This window comes from Anabrus simplex, chromosome 1 (genome assembly GCF_040414725.1).
Source record: "Anabrus simplex isolate iqAnaSimp1 chromosome 1, ASM4041472v1, whole genome shotgun sequence".
Lineage (NCBI taxonomy): Eukaryota > Metazoa > Arthropoda > Insecta > Orthoptera > Tettigoniidae > Anabrus > Anabrus simplex.
Genome location: NC_090265.1, coordinates 1,034,071,750 through 1,034,086,520, shown reverse-complemented (window position 1 = coordinate 1,034,086,520; position 14,771 = coordinate 1,034,071,750). Strand labels below are relative to the sequence as shown.

Genomic DNA, 14,771 nt, shown 5'->3' with positions numbered 1-14,771 from the left:
TCTTTAACTATTCCGCGAATACTGGGTCTGTAATAATAATAATAACTTAAATGTTTCCACCTTTTCAATACAATATATTCACAAGATTACAAAATTATACGGTACTAGTTTCGACCCATCTAGGGGTCATCATCAGCCGTATTGGAGCAAAGATCATTTGTGGCGAAATCTTTGCTCCAATACGGCTGATGATGACCCCTAGATGGGTCGAAACTAGTACCGTATAATTTTGTAATCTTGTGAATATATTGTATTGAAAAGGTGGAAACATTTAAGTTATTATTATTATTACTTATATATTGTTCAATACGGACCAAAAACATGAAATTCATAACCATCAATACTGGGTCTGTGCCTGTGGAATGGAAAGAAGCCAACGTAGTCCCAGTTTTCAAAGATGGAGATAAGGAAAACGTAGATGATTATCACCCAGTTTCGATAACATCCGAGTTGTGTAAATGAATGGAACATCTAGTTGTTAAATGTATGTTGGATTTTCTCAGGGGGAGAAACCTGTTGAACTTAAATCAGCACAGCTTTATTCCAGGAAAATCCTGCACAACACTTTTAACAAAAGTTATTGATGACTGGCAGTTCTCTTTGAAGCAGATGGATGTCTCACTAATAGACTGTGTGATTCTGGACTGAAGCAAAGCTTTTGACCAGGTGTCACATCAAAGACTTCTGTTAAAACTTAACAACTACAGCATTCAGGGTAAACTGCTGGCATGGCTGAGGTCATTTTTGGTGGGTTGAATGCATGTGTTGTGTACGGAGGAGCCAAATCAGACTAAACCACAATTACTTCTGGAGTAACTCAGGGCAGTGTGATTTATGCTCTCTGTCCCGTTACGTAGATCAACCCGAAAAAACTACGATAAGGGGCAGCAACATTAAGAAACAACTAGCTGGCACACAAAAGTTAGTTAAATAACGCAAACAGGAAACGAAACCAGACTCACACTAAACATCGTAAAACAATAACAGGAAACTTACCTTAAAAGACGAAAGAGAGTCACCAAGAACCTGTAGAAGGAAATTCATACCTGGTACCAATTAATTAAAGGAAGAACAACCCATGCTTAGAGAATTTAAATCAAAAGAATTTATTTAGGAAATTAAACCTTTTAAAATGTTAAGAAGAAAAACTATCAACGCAGAAAAAATTAATAAAGTAAAGATTAACTTGAATTAACATACCAAGTAAAACATAATTTAAAATCTATTGTGCTCGACCACCGGAAAATAAAAGAAATGATTTCATAAACAAGTTAGGCCTCAACATACCAGTGAAAATGATGAGATTAAAACTAATATCAGTTCACAATGAACTTATTTAAAAGCCCTTCTGAACCACAAAGTTCTCACCAAGGGATAAAATAAATGGCAGTGGAGATAAAATAAACACAACGACACTTTATACCCGGAAGAAAAAGAAAAATAACCGGATATTTAAAATAAAATTTACCCCAACGTGAGCACAAGGTCACAAAAGGTAAGGAAAATCAAACAGAATTAAATATCATCACATCAAGACGGTAGTAGCTGGCAAATCAACCAACAGCGTCCACAATCAGGGAAAAGGTCTCCATTTTTCAGGTCAACAATCATCGAAAACGAAACGTTGGCATAGTAACACAAACGCTATGTATTAAGCATGGCAAAAGGTAACCACGGCAACCGAAGCCCGTACAAACAAGGGAAAAGAAAAATAATACCAAGAAACCCAGAAAAACAAGCAAAATATTTTAAAACCAGACCGAGAAAGATAAAATAAATTACTGCCCACTTGGTTAGAAATCAAATGGTTTTAAAACTGACACACTTGGGGTGTTTTGATAGGGTAGCAAATTTAGACATTACAAGGTGTACCAAAGATTTTTCACATAAGCATAAGGTATTCAAACTTCACCCCGATACATCTTAAATTTTTTTTTAACAACAACACGAAAAGTTACAATATAAGATGATGATGATGATGATGATAATGTTTTAATTTTTTTTTTTTTTTAAAGAGCCGAGATCTCGCTTTGTCAGAAATTTAGAGTCCTCAATCAGCACTAAACAGATACTTAAATTGATCAAAGCTGAAGAGAATAAGATTCTTAGAATTGCCAAAAATCTTCACTGAATAGAGATGACTCCAACACACCATTTTTTAAAACACTTACTTTCTGGATGAAGAAGCCGAGCAAACAATTATTTTTAAGCATACAAACTAGAGCAGGTCCCGTGTTGGTAGAAAAATCAAAAACATAGTGAGGGCAAAGGGAGAAGCCCTCTCACAATATTCTTCAAGTTATATCAATGTTGGCTTGCGAAACTCGTTCACACCAGAGAGACGACGAGCGTGGGTGCATCTCCGTCCACTTCCTTCTCAATAATCATGCTCTCGCCTCCCACAAGAATCGGCAATTAACTTTCTTCCTAAGGACGAGCTCTAATTGGTCAAGGGGCGGAGCATCGTAGTTCGAGCACACTGTACAGGTGTCAGTACGTACAGGGAGCTTTCTATTCTTAAGTTCATCATCCAGACTAGGGCGCTAACACAGTAATAGTGAAAAATCCAAACTCGAAGAACGAAGAAACAGAATAGAAGAAAATACCACAAAGGTAGAGTTAATTTGACACAATATCCACGCCATTTAGGCCACATCAAAAACGTTGAGAGGAGGAGAAGTAAGAAAATGACATCTCCATGTCACTCTCGACTTGCCAGATTGTGTAAATTCGACCATGGCACAGTATGCCGATGACAGTCATTTACAGAGCCATGAAAAACAATGATGATATTGTACCATTCCAATTGGATTTGGATAGTATAGCTCTGTGGTGTGAGGTAAAAAAAAAAAAAAAAAAAAAAAAAAAAAAAAAAGAGTATATAAATATTAAGAAGTGTAAATATGTAAGACTAAGCAGAACTAGACAACCACTCCAAAACCAACCTTCTCTTTGTGGAATCCAACTACAGACTTCTAACTCCATCAAACTGTTCGGTATTCACATTACCGACAATCTAAAATGCAATGAGCATGTGGAGGAAGTGAGGTGCAAGGCATGTAGAGCGCTAGGTTTTGTCTGTAGATGTCTGTCGGGAGGAAGAAGCAAAGCCCTACGAACAGCTTATATTTCCCTAGTGTGGCCCATACTACTATACGGCCTTCCTTCCTGGCACCCAACGACAACAGAAAATACGAGGAAACTAGAGGGTGTCCAGTGACGAGCAGAACGTTTAATTAACAAACACAGCCAGGTCATTGCCACCAGTGAACTCGTTATGTACACAAATAGACATAGTCTTCCTTAAGAAATCCTTGACAGACAACACACCTCTCCCCTTTCCACCACCTGCAGCTTAATCACTGCTCTGTTAAGAGAGGCCAAGGAGTTTCTCTTATCCCTCCGTTCGCTAGAACAACCTCATATTTAAATGGCTATTAGGCAAGGTCTGCTCGTATCTGGAATCTCCTACCATCTGAGGTAAAACTGCTTCCTCTTCCTCACTTCCTCTGCACAGTAAAGAAAATATATATGTAAATAGAAACCCATATGTGATGTATATAACTTGTATAAATTAGAATTATGAGAAAGATGAGTGCAATTACAGTTGAATATGGGCGAATGTTTATGCGTGCGCCTGTGGGAGTGGTTGTGAATGAGTGTATACAGGGGTATGAGTAAGAGTATAAATGGCTGGGTTTCTTACTCTAATATGTATAGAATTTAATCAAGATAATAATAATAATTATTATTATTCTAAGAGTACAGTGTTTGGAGTGTAAAAATGTAAATTTAAAATTGTCCACATATATGTAAATATTCAATAGAATTTATGTACACATACATGTGGGGTTGGAGGCACTTTCGTGTATGTGGGGCTTGCCCTTTCTCCATCTACTACCCTTAATTGTACATGTACAAAGGAAAATAAATAATAATTTTACTAGAGTTTTATGAAACAGGCTCCTTGTAATTTATACTTACCTGTAAGCTGGATGTTATTTTTGGTTTGAATTCCGTTATCATTTGGTTTAATAATAATATAAGAGAAATTTATTGGACTCCAACCTATTCAATACATTACAGGATGTTAACATTTTTAGTTAAACATTGTTAAAATGGAGACATGTTTCGCCCTCCATGTGGGGCATCATCAGTCATATCAAAGCACCTCAAAATTAAACCAAACGTCTGGTTGGAAATTATGAAAATATGTAAGAAAGAATACATTAAAATACACGTACAAAGTCCTATCCTAAACAAAATAACAATAGACTAGTTACATATAGTAAAATACGCTATTGGTTTCTTAATATTAAAATGAGGCCATCATATGCACAGTATAAAAATGAAAGTAATCAAAGTCTATATGATATTGAGTTCGATGGTAGTTCTACGTAGTATATACAAATGTTGGCAAAATAAAACACAATTTATAATTACTGTACACTTATTTATAATTGTTAAAATTGATGAGGTAAAACATTCCAATTTGTCTATTTGTAATTTGGCTCCAAAATGATTTTCATTACTTGCAATCATTTGGTTTATCGAACATTCCGTGTACCTAGATTTACCAAAGCGGTCATTTTGAGAGTTATATTCTAGATGGTTTCATTTTAGGGTATTGATGTCATAAACACTTTCAGTACATCATACAAGAAAAACAATATAGTGTATTTGAATTCATATAATAGTTTTAATATACAATTTTACTTCGTTAGGTCACAATTTCTATGTCCTCATGCTTGTATGTTACTTTACTGTAAGGTGAGGAATTTCTCTTCTACTTCTACTCAGTGCTCCTACGATACTTGTTTTCTTATTCAGTATTTGGTATAACTGAAGTCGGCAACTTCCAACCGTAGTAACATGAATAGAAATTAAAATTTATTTGGGTTTGCTTTTAGAAGGATGATGTGTTCATTGCAGTATCCTGGAACATGTTAATTAAAATGGTACTTGTTTCACCTTGTATATAGGCATCATCAGCCATTGCCTTAACCTTGAAGTAAAATCAGGCGCCTGATTTACATATAAATAAAATTAAAACTAATTTATAAAAAGCCTTGAAGAGACTTGAACGAAAATTAACATATAGTAAAAGACTAGTACAATGTTGGTTATAAAGATATTGCAATGAGTGAGGAGTTTACAATTAGTGAAAGTATTTGCAATATTGACGTTAGAAGGCTACTATCAACATTTTGGCTAGTTTTAGTGAGATACAAATGTTGTCACAGCTAAAATTACTTCCATGATTGAGGAATGGCTCTGCAGGGTGCATAACTACATGTTCACTGTGAGTCCGATTCGATTGTTGTGTTTCATCTTTTTCAAAGATCGGAAGAAACATTCACAATGTATTTACATAGTATTTTTTTTAAATAAGTACCGTTGATATTCCGCCGATGCAGCGCTGTGGTCGGCATTCCATGCATGCGTGCTGTATACCTGCATCTATTGGCAAGGCTGAGGCGCCATTACGACAGTAGTCACCCTTGTGTACGTTTATTGGCAAGCATTTGAAATGGCCTCGCCGATCAAGAGTGCCGCCGACTGTGAAGTCTGATCTGTTATTCATTTTGTGAGTGCAAAAGGTTTGAAAGCTGTCAATATTCGTCATGAGATCTGTGCAGTTCATGGACCAAACATTATGAGCGATGGAATGGTTAGGAAATGGGTTTGAGCATTTAAAGGTGGCCGCAAAGATGTGCATGATGAAGAACGGAGTGGGCGACCCAGTCATTAGCAAAGATTTGGTGCAGGCAGTTGACTGAGCAGTGAGAGAAAACAGTCGCTTTACGATTATGTCGTTATCTGACGTCTTTCCTCAAGACCTCGTCACATCATTTTGCTGGGAACAGCACGATCACCCGCCATACAGTCCCGATCTTGCGCCCAGTGATTAACACTTGTTCCTGCATTTGAAGAAACACATGGCCGGCAAACACCACGACGACGACGATGATGGTGTCAAGATGGCCATGTTGCAGTGGCTGACAAATCAGGCGGCCAGCTTCTATGAGGATGGTATGCAAAAGCTCGTCGTACGATATAACAAGTGCTTCATTATTAAATCTCTGTTTTTCATTTATTTCAAAACGGTACTTACTTAATAAACATGCCTCGTAACTTTCACTTCAACAGCCACCCACAGAGTGTGTTGGCTGTGCGGTTAGGGTCACACAGCTGTGAGCTTGCATTCGGGGGATAGTGGGTTCGAAACCTACCATTGGCAGTCCTGAAGATGGTTTTCTGTGGTTTCCCATTTTCACACCAGGCAAATTCTGGGGCTGGACTTTAATTAAGGTCATGGCCACTCACTACCTTCCTAATCTTGGCCCTTTTTCATCCTTCTGTTGCCGGAAACTTTGATGTGTTAGTGCGAAGTTAAACAGGTAGGGAGGGAAGCAGCCAGCCAGTATTTCATGTCAAACTTGTCTGGCCTATTGGCCATGTACTACATGAATAGACATCAAGCTGTGGATGGAAAGAGCAGTTTTCCACAGCAATACGTTTTGCTGGTTTGTAATGAATAATGCACTTAGCTATGAACTTCTGCCATATAATGGATGCCAGTGCAAATTTGTCCCTTTTCAGTCACTTTAAATGTGTAGACGTCTCGTCAAAGCAGAGGAATCTCATGACCTCCAAGAAACTGTTTCATGTCATAGTTTTGGAGAAAATTGGTCGACCCCATTCTCCCCCCTTCGCTGAATATTCATGCTAACTGCATAAGTTCCACGAGTGTACAACAGTGCAATGAAGGTGTCTATTCTTCCAAAGAAAATAACCATTCAGAGTCTTTAGAATTTCATGAGCATTTACTTAAGTAAATCATTTGATATAATGCAACATCCACTTATCGATAAAATATGCCAAACGCTAGCAGTAGAATCCTTTTCAGTTTTACATTTTGCATGTCCAGTGGCCCTCAGGTTGCCCTTGATGTCCTGGCAAGCCTTGTAGTTTGATGCGCTCCAAACCATTCTATCTGGAGCAATCTCTTCTTTGCCGATGGCTGTGTGTGATCCAAGTCCATGTGTCAGTTGACCAGACACAGCTCTGGGCCTTGTACCATTTATCTTCCCCTGCTCATTATCTTCTCTTGTTTGCTCTGCAATTTTATATCTGCCAGGTATGCTGACTCAACCCGCACAGGTACGACCATCTGAAACATAATATTTTATATTAAAGTAATTTACCGCATTTGCTTGCATATATAGTTACATTTTAAAAACTCCTTCATGTCTGTTTTATCAGCCATATGGTACTGCCTAATAGTCCTAAATTTTAATACCTTCCTTTCTATTACATTAATTTTTAACTACGACAAAAACAGTTTTGTAATCACTAATACCATCTTTTACTTTGGTTTCTCTATAGAGCTCATCTGGTTTTACCAGCACCACATCCAGAATATTCTTCCTTCTAGTTGGTTCTATCACTTTCTGAATCAGCTGCCCTTCCCATATTAACTTACTTGCCATTTGTTGGTCATGCTTCTTGTCGTTCGCATTACTTTCCCAATTGATATTCGGTAAATTGAGATCACCCGTTACAATCACGTTCCTTTCCATATTGTTTCCCACATAGCTGATTATCTTATCAAATAATTCTGAAGCATCCTCAGCGCTACCCTTTCCTGGTCTGTACACTCCAAAGACATCACATTGCCTATTATCTTTAGAGATGAGCTTTTCACCTAGAATATCATGTTTGTCATCTTTAACTTTTTCGTAGCTTACAAATTCTTCTTTCACCAAAATGAATACTCCCCTTCCTACCATTCCTATCCCATCTCTATGATACACAGTCCAGTTCCTTGAGAATATTCCTGTATCCGTTATATCATTTCTCAGCCATGATTCAACTCCTGTTACAATATATGGTAAGTATATATCTAATAAATTACTTAATTCTATTCATTTCTTTACATTAAAAAAAAAAAATGCTATTTGTTCTGGGCATCGACCTATCTTTCGCCCCTACTTGCACCATATGATATGAACCTGCGTGTAATTGGATTTGCGGAAGTGTAGAGTGTTGAATCTGAGGAAAGAAACGTTAAGGACGACACAAACACCCAGTCCCCAGGCCAGGGATGTTAACCATTTACAATTAAAAACCCCTGACCCGGCCAGGAATCAAACCCAGGGCCGCCGGGTGACAGATGGACGCATTGCCCCCTACACCGTGGGGCCAGACTTCTTTACAATACTTCACGGTTCAGCACTAACATTTTTATATCATCCCTAGTTGACTTCCAATTCCGTATACCCTTATCACCACTCCCTAGACCACCCAGTTTCCCTGAATATACCTCCCTATAACCCATCTAAACAAATTTCCTAACCACTGCAGTTTAAGTGAAGGCCATCAGAGTGAGATCCCTATCTCTTACCCACCCATTAGGATCTAGAAGAAGGAGAAGAAGAAAGCAGGTTATAATTGTTTGCGAGTGGGCTTTCTGTAAATCATCATTGCACCTAGAAAAACCACTATGTGAAATACTTTAGTTTAGATCTCTGGCTCAGGTTCAATAATGTACGAGTTCTGTCATAAAATATTCGTTCTTAATGATCAGTATTTCTCCGCCGACATTGTCACACAACTGTCTTTCAGGTGCAATGATATACTGTTGAATTTACATTTCTGGTTGTTGTCTTTTCTGATAATGAAGTCTGGGAAGTTGATAAGATATGGTTTGATGTCATGTGGCCTCCAGAGAGGTCCGGTGCAGGTCTTTCTAATCGATGCCCATGGTCTGACACTGTCGTTAGCTGGTTTGAGTTTTGAATCCCATTGAAAGGAGGAGTGAATTCACCATCAGAATGTTGACCAGCAGGGTAGGAGAGCTAGTGGTATACAATTTATGATCACTAGATTATGTGCCAAAAGCCTGGATTTGATTTCAGACGTCTTCACAGTTTTCATATGGAGTGAGGGCATATCATGCTGTTGATAGTGTTTTGTCCATCAGATGGAGGCGTTGAACTGTGAGCAGACCTCTTGGTGCAACGGAAGTAGATTACATATATATACCGATACTGAGTTTCACCCTCTCCCTACCTCATTATCTCTCATCCAGACATGCATGTTGTCCATGGGCATCAAGTAGAAAGACCTGTATCTGGCAAGCCAAACATATCTTTGGACACTCTTGGCACTAAAAGCCATATGCTGAATAAAATAAATAATAGAAACCTTCTGTAGTTCTTCCATGTTATGAAATCAGTATTTCTCTTATGACAAGAGGGTTGCCACATCGAACGGCTCTGCTCAACACTACCACGGGAAAACGGCAGCACATAAATTTGTGAAATTCAGCAAAGTTCAAGATAAAAAGTGGGAATAACTAAGTTGCAAATTGCTTTTATGAACTAAAAGCAACAGGAGGTTTACAGGGGCTTTTTTGGTTTGTACGGAATCTGAGTTACACTACAGCACATTAATAACCTTAGCTTTGAAGTATAAGGCAAATTGGGGAAGAAAATAGAAAAATATTTTTTTATGGGCTTGAGGGGTAAGGGATGCATTTAAAAAAATTCCCCAGGCAGGGCGGGGTACTACTGTGCTGTCGTATCGCTCACGAAAACAATAGTAAAAATTAAGTGCTGTCATAAAAAAAGTGGTAAAATTAAAATGCGCTTAAGAAAGAACAGCTAAATAACAAAACCAAGCACAAATAAAACACATGGCAAATTTTTTTTATCAGTAAAAGTTATGCCATGACGTATCGCTGCACACCACAACACCAAAATCTTCAGTAACAACTTCTGTACAATGAATATTGAATATTCACGACCACATTGTAACCGAAACCGACTTTCAACCTATTAGGTCGTGTTACATACATTTAGTACGTGTTGAAGAGATGTTAAGTACAGAACAAAAATGGCCAACCAGACACCAGTGGGATCCGAACCCACAACCTCCCAATTTCGCGTCGATTGCTCTACCAATTGAGCTATGGTGGCCTAGGCCATCTTTGTTCTGTTGGGAAGGATCTGAGCTACAGGTCTGGTACTACTACCATCACACTGTGGGTTCGGATCCCACTGGTGTCTGGTTGGCCATTTTTGTTCTGTACTTAACATCTTTTCAACACGTACTAAATGTACACAACACGACCTAATAGGTTGAAAGTCTGTTTCGATATCAACTTCTGTACAGTACAAAAATAATAGAACACACAAATACTATGCAGTATACAAGCAACCCTCACTCGACATAAGACAAGTATGCACTGATTTAAAGCCAAAAATGCACACGCAACAAATAAGTACTGTAGATGACTTCAGTACAGAAGTGAGCTGCCAGCGGTTCGCAGAATGAGAGACTTCACGAGGCTTGTACCAGAGCAACACAGAAGGAAAATGAAGGAAGGCAATGAAGCAATGGCTGTTCCTGCCATTGTGCTTCCTCCCTACGAATATATTTATGAAAAATAAAATGTTATGTAGTTATTTTAATAACTCACGGGCAACAATGCCTCATCCTTTTTGTCTGTCTTACATAATACATTACAAAGTACAGTATAATATCCCTTAATCACGAGGAATTATTGGTGTCTCTTAGGGGGTTGGCCCGTAGGAGTTTGAACCCCACTCTCGGCAGCCCTGAATGTGGTTTTCCATGCTTTCCCATTTTTACACTATTCCTGTCCCATCGTCACCATAAGACCTATCAGTGTCAGTGCAACGTAAAACTGATTTTGTATACCGGTAATAACAACAATAATAATACTGTTTTGGTGACTTCATTCTTTTGTGCAATCACAGGTTGACCATAGCATGTGTAATGTCACTTAAACACTTAATCTAGCCATTATAGAAGTACCATATGCTGCTATAGCATTGTAAAAGTCTCTAAAGGCATTTTTCCCAAATACTGACAAAATTCAGCATTTGCAAATAGCCCTTGAAATTTTTTTAAAATTATTTTTTTGCTATGGTTTAACTTTGCCCACAGTCATCGATGGTTTTCAATGACTCAAGGATGGGAAAGGTCTAGGATTGGGAAGGTAGCGCCATGGCATTGAGGTACAGTCCCAGCATTTGCATGGTGTAAAAATGGGGAAACTGTGAAAAACCATCTTCAGGGCTGCTAACTGTTGGATTCAAACCCATCATTTCCCAAATACAAGTTCTCAATTACATGTCCCTAACCATGTGTCCATCTTGCTTGGTTTGAAAATGTGTGTTTCTTACTTCACACCAGAAATGCATCTATCAATATATGAACAAGCTTTGCATGCATTGCTATTCACAGATAAAACCATTCTTAATTATGGAGGCGAAGATGGTACTGTTTCAGTACTGTACATGGTCATGATTTACTGGGTGCACACATTCCCCCTACTTTTGGATTCTATTTTGTATATGGATTTAACTCTGGAGCTAGTCCCTGTTACCTGTTTGGTTCTTCCTCAATAAGCTTGGTGGAAGGAGGAGTAATTGTAGCAGTATTAATTGAGGCTAAAGGATGGGGCCATATATTCCAAAGGTGTCAAAAATCATTATAAAATGACAAATTCATTGATAATATTTTTGTTCTTATTGCCATTGAAGCCCTGTGAATGGTACCTGTCAGTTATATGTTTTCTTGTTGTTAATAATCTGTTTGGATTGCGATGACGTTTTATTACAAATGATACTACTGGTACTATTGATAATGCCCTCTGTGAATCAGTGGTGTTAACCTCCAGATTCCCAAGATCTACTTTTACTACAATTTATGCAAATGCAGATAGTGGCAGTATAACTACAGGGGGTTTCAGTGTATGTTGGATCATTCGAAACCATTCATTCATTCATTCACTTTGACAGAAATATTTTCTTTCATATGGTTTTTGGTATTTTCTTAAGCACCTTTTATGTAATGTGTGTAATTTTATTCTAAAATGGGAGGTTTTCTTTTCTTTCTGCATTAAAGTGATGGTTTTTGTGGCTTGCCATAAACTTTCTTTGTGATTATGTCAGGTGTATTTTCATTGTTTGTAATTGCACATCTGTGTAGAATAGTGAGGAAGTGGAATGGTAAACCTGATTGCATCCTTGACTTTACAGGCTTATTTAAAGCAGATGTATTGAGTTGCCTATTCAATATGCTTCATTACTGCCATTCTCTACTTGCATTGGATGAAGAACTGGCTACTTTCATTACATCTGCTGTTGCTATTCTTGATGTCATCTTTGCTGCTGAACCACATGAATGGAGTCATTTCACTTCAGGATTGCTCTCTACTATTAAACTTTGGGAAGAATTATCAGGTGTGTTGAATTCTTTATAGTAAATTCAGTTTTCCTCTCATATAGAGTATGTTTTATGTCGATGAGAAAGAGAGAGAGTGCATGTAAGATAAATTTGCTGTCCATATTGTAAATATTTATAACCATGTAAATAGTCTGTATAATACCACATAACTTAATTATTGTTAGTAATGGGTATGGCTAAAGGCAGAATAGTTCACCCTTAGGGGGCTTGTTGAAGCCTTTGTGTAGGAAATGACACACAAATTCAACAGGAGTCTGCTGCCTTGCAGATGTGGCAGGGGACTGTTAAAGGCTAAGGGAGATAACACCGACAGAAAATCTCTAATGTTAGGTCTAGCAAGTTAGTTGGAGAGTAATTGCGATCGCTTTCAAGACAAATACGAGCTGAAAGAGGCTTGTAAACACTCGCACCCGGCTTGCTGGAGCGGAAAATTGATGATGATGATGATGATGATGATGACATTGTCGCTGCCGAGACAAAACCTTCTATGTGAAATAGCTTAGAACTTTGGCCGGTAAGGTTCTGTCATTTAAGGTGCAATATTGTGTGAATATTGTCAAGGCATTCTCGCTCTTCGTAATGTATGTGCTGTGGGTCAGAAATGTACCATATTTATGTAGAAGACAGATTGAGAAATGAAGATTTGAGAAAGGAGGTTGGATTGGAAAACCTAAGTGAGAGAATTGATAAGATAGTTTGGACATGTAAGGAGAATGAAGGAGAAAATACCAAAACTGATGATGGAGATGAAGTTTGAGGGGAAAAAAGAGCAAGAGAGAGACCTAGAACAGAGTGGATGTGTTCAGTAAAGGGAATGCAAGAAGAAGAATGAACCTGGACTGGGACAAAATGATAGAAGAGGAATGGTGGAAGAAGAGAGGAAGGTGAAGTGCCATAAATGCCTCAGCTTTACAGGAAAAAGGAGGGGAAGTATGATGGAGAGGCAGTCGTGTAAGTGGGGTTAACCCTTTCTTACTTTTCCATCCTAAATTGTATCACAATTTTCAGTAAATATAATAACAATACATACAGTTTTTCATGGCAGAGTTCTTATACTGTATTTAAGTCTGAGAACTGTGGTTTGCAATAACTTACGTTTCAAGAATATGGTTGATAGCTCATACAGTACTTACAAGAAAAATATCTGATTCATTTTTTCTTCAGTTTGCTTTACATTGCACCGACACAGATAGTTCTTATAGCGACAGTGGGATAGGAAAGAGCTGGGAGTGGGAAGGAAATGACTGGCCTTAATTAAGATACAGATTTGCTTGGCGTGAAATTGGGAAACCCCATAAAACCATCTTCACAGCTGCCAACACTGGGGTTGAAACGCACTATCTTCTGAATGCAAGCTGACAGCTGCGTGACACAAAGCACGTAGCCACAGGCTTGGTTAAAATCAGAATGATCTAAAATGTTTAGGTATTATTGTAATTGGATGCTGCTAGGGGAGGTGGATGCTGTAAAGAGAATGTCAGATTAGAGCAGTTATCTGATTTTAAGGTCGGGCGATTCCTTAAACTTGGGCCTCTACTTACAATACTAATTTAATGTTTCCTCCACTTAGAGAAATAGCTTCAGGTTGGACCTGTGAGTTCCCTTGTTTAGGTCCTGAATCTTGCATGTTAGATGATGGCATGTAACCCGTTCGCCAACCTTTCTTGGAACCTTCTAGTGCAAATTTTGTAATTAGGAACTGTCCAGCTGATCTTACTGTAAGTGCCTTCATCACTTGGTATGTACACCAATGCATCTTGTAGCCTGAAGTACAGTAATACTGAGTCCTCTGACTATCAGACTATCAGACTATCTTTGGTGCTGTTTAGTTATGGGTACTGTTAAATGTTGGGAACTAAGAGTAGTATATTCTTGGTCTCTATATACAATAGGCCTACTTAGTGTCTTTTCATCAGTCTTTATTATACTGAGGCAAAATGAGGTAATTATCTAAGCAGGCCAATAAAAGCATAACTTGTCATGTGTTAGTTACATTTAAACATATTATATGTTTCTTTTTCAGAATCCAAATCAGTCAAGTTGCAAGATAATGAAAGTATGCATCTTGAAGAAGAATCTATGAATGCTCTAGAAGAATTCTTCACTTCTGTACATAAGTGGCTTGAAGAAAAGAAAACTGATGATTCTTTTAAGAAATTACACTTCATCCACAAACAGTTGTCAAAATTATTGAATTCAAGAGTTACATAAGTGGTATATTCTGCAATAAAATTATCTAAAATAACTTTTGTTGTTAGTGTTTCTTAGGTGCCAATCATTGAACTGTTCTTATTGAGAAGGAAAACTCATTTAGTTCCATAATTCCTTTCATTGTGAAATACAGGATACCTTGATTTTCTTTTAATGTTAAGGATAAATTCAAAGCTGTACCCGTATTACTTATAAGCCTAATACTATTTCTATTTCACTGTGAATTTGTGATCATTTAGGTAGGTTAATGTGAAGCAATAATGGATCTGCTGACTCTA

The 14,771-nt window shown here is 37.8% G+C and overlaps 1 protein-coding gene across 8 annotated transcripts in view; it reads left to right on the top strand.

The window, feature by feature from the left end:
• Positions 1–14,527, top strand: part of LOC136857920 (protein saal1) — a 127,143-nt gene extending 112,616 nt beyond the window's left edge. For all 8 annotated transcript variants that reach the window (XM_067136997.2, XM_067136995.2, XM_067136996.2 and 5 more), the window contains 2 exons: positions 12,075–12,278; positions 14,306–14,527. In XM_067136997.2, coding sequence (XP_066993098.2) covers positions 12,075–12,278; positions 14,306–14,493 — 392 coding nt within the window. In that variant the 3' untranslated portion in view covers positions 14,494–14,527. The remainder of the gene's footprint in view (positions 1–12,074; positions 12,279–14,305) is intronic.
• Positions 14,528–14,771: the final 244 nt, after the last annotated feature.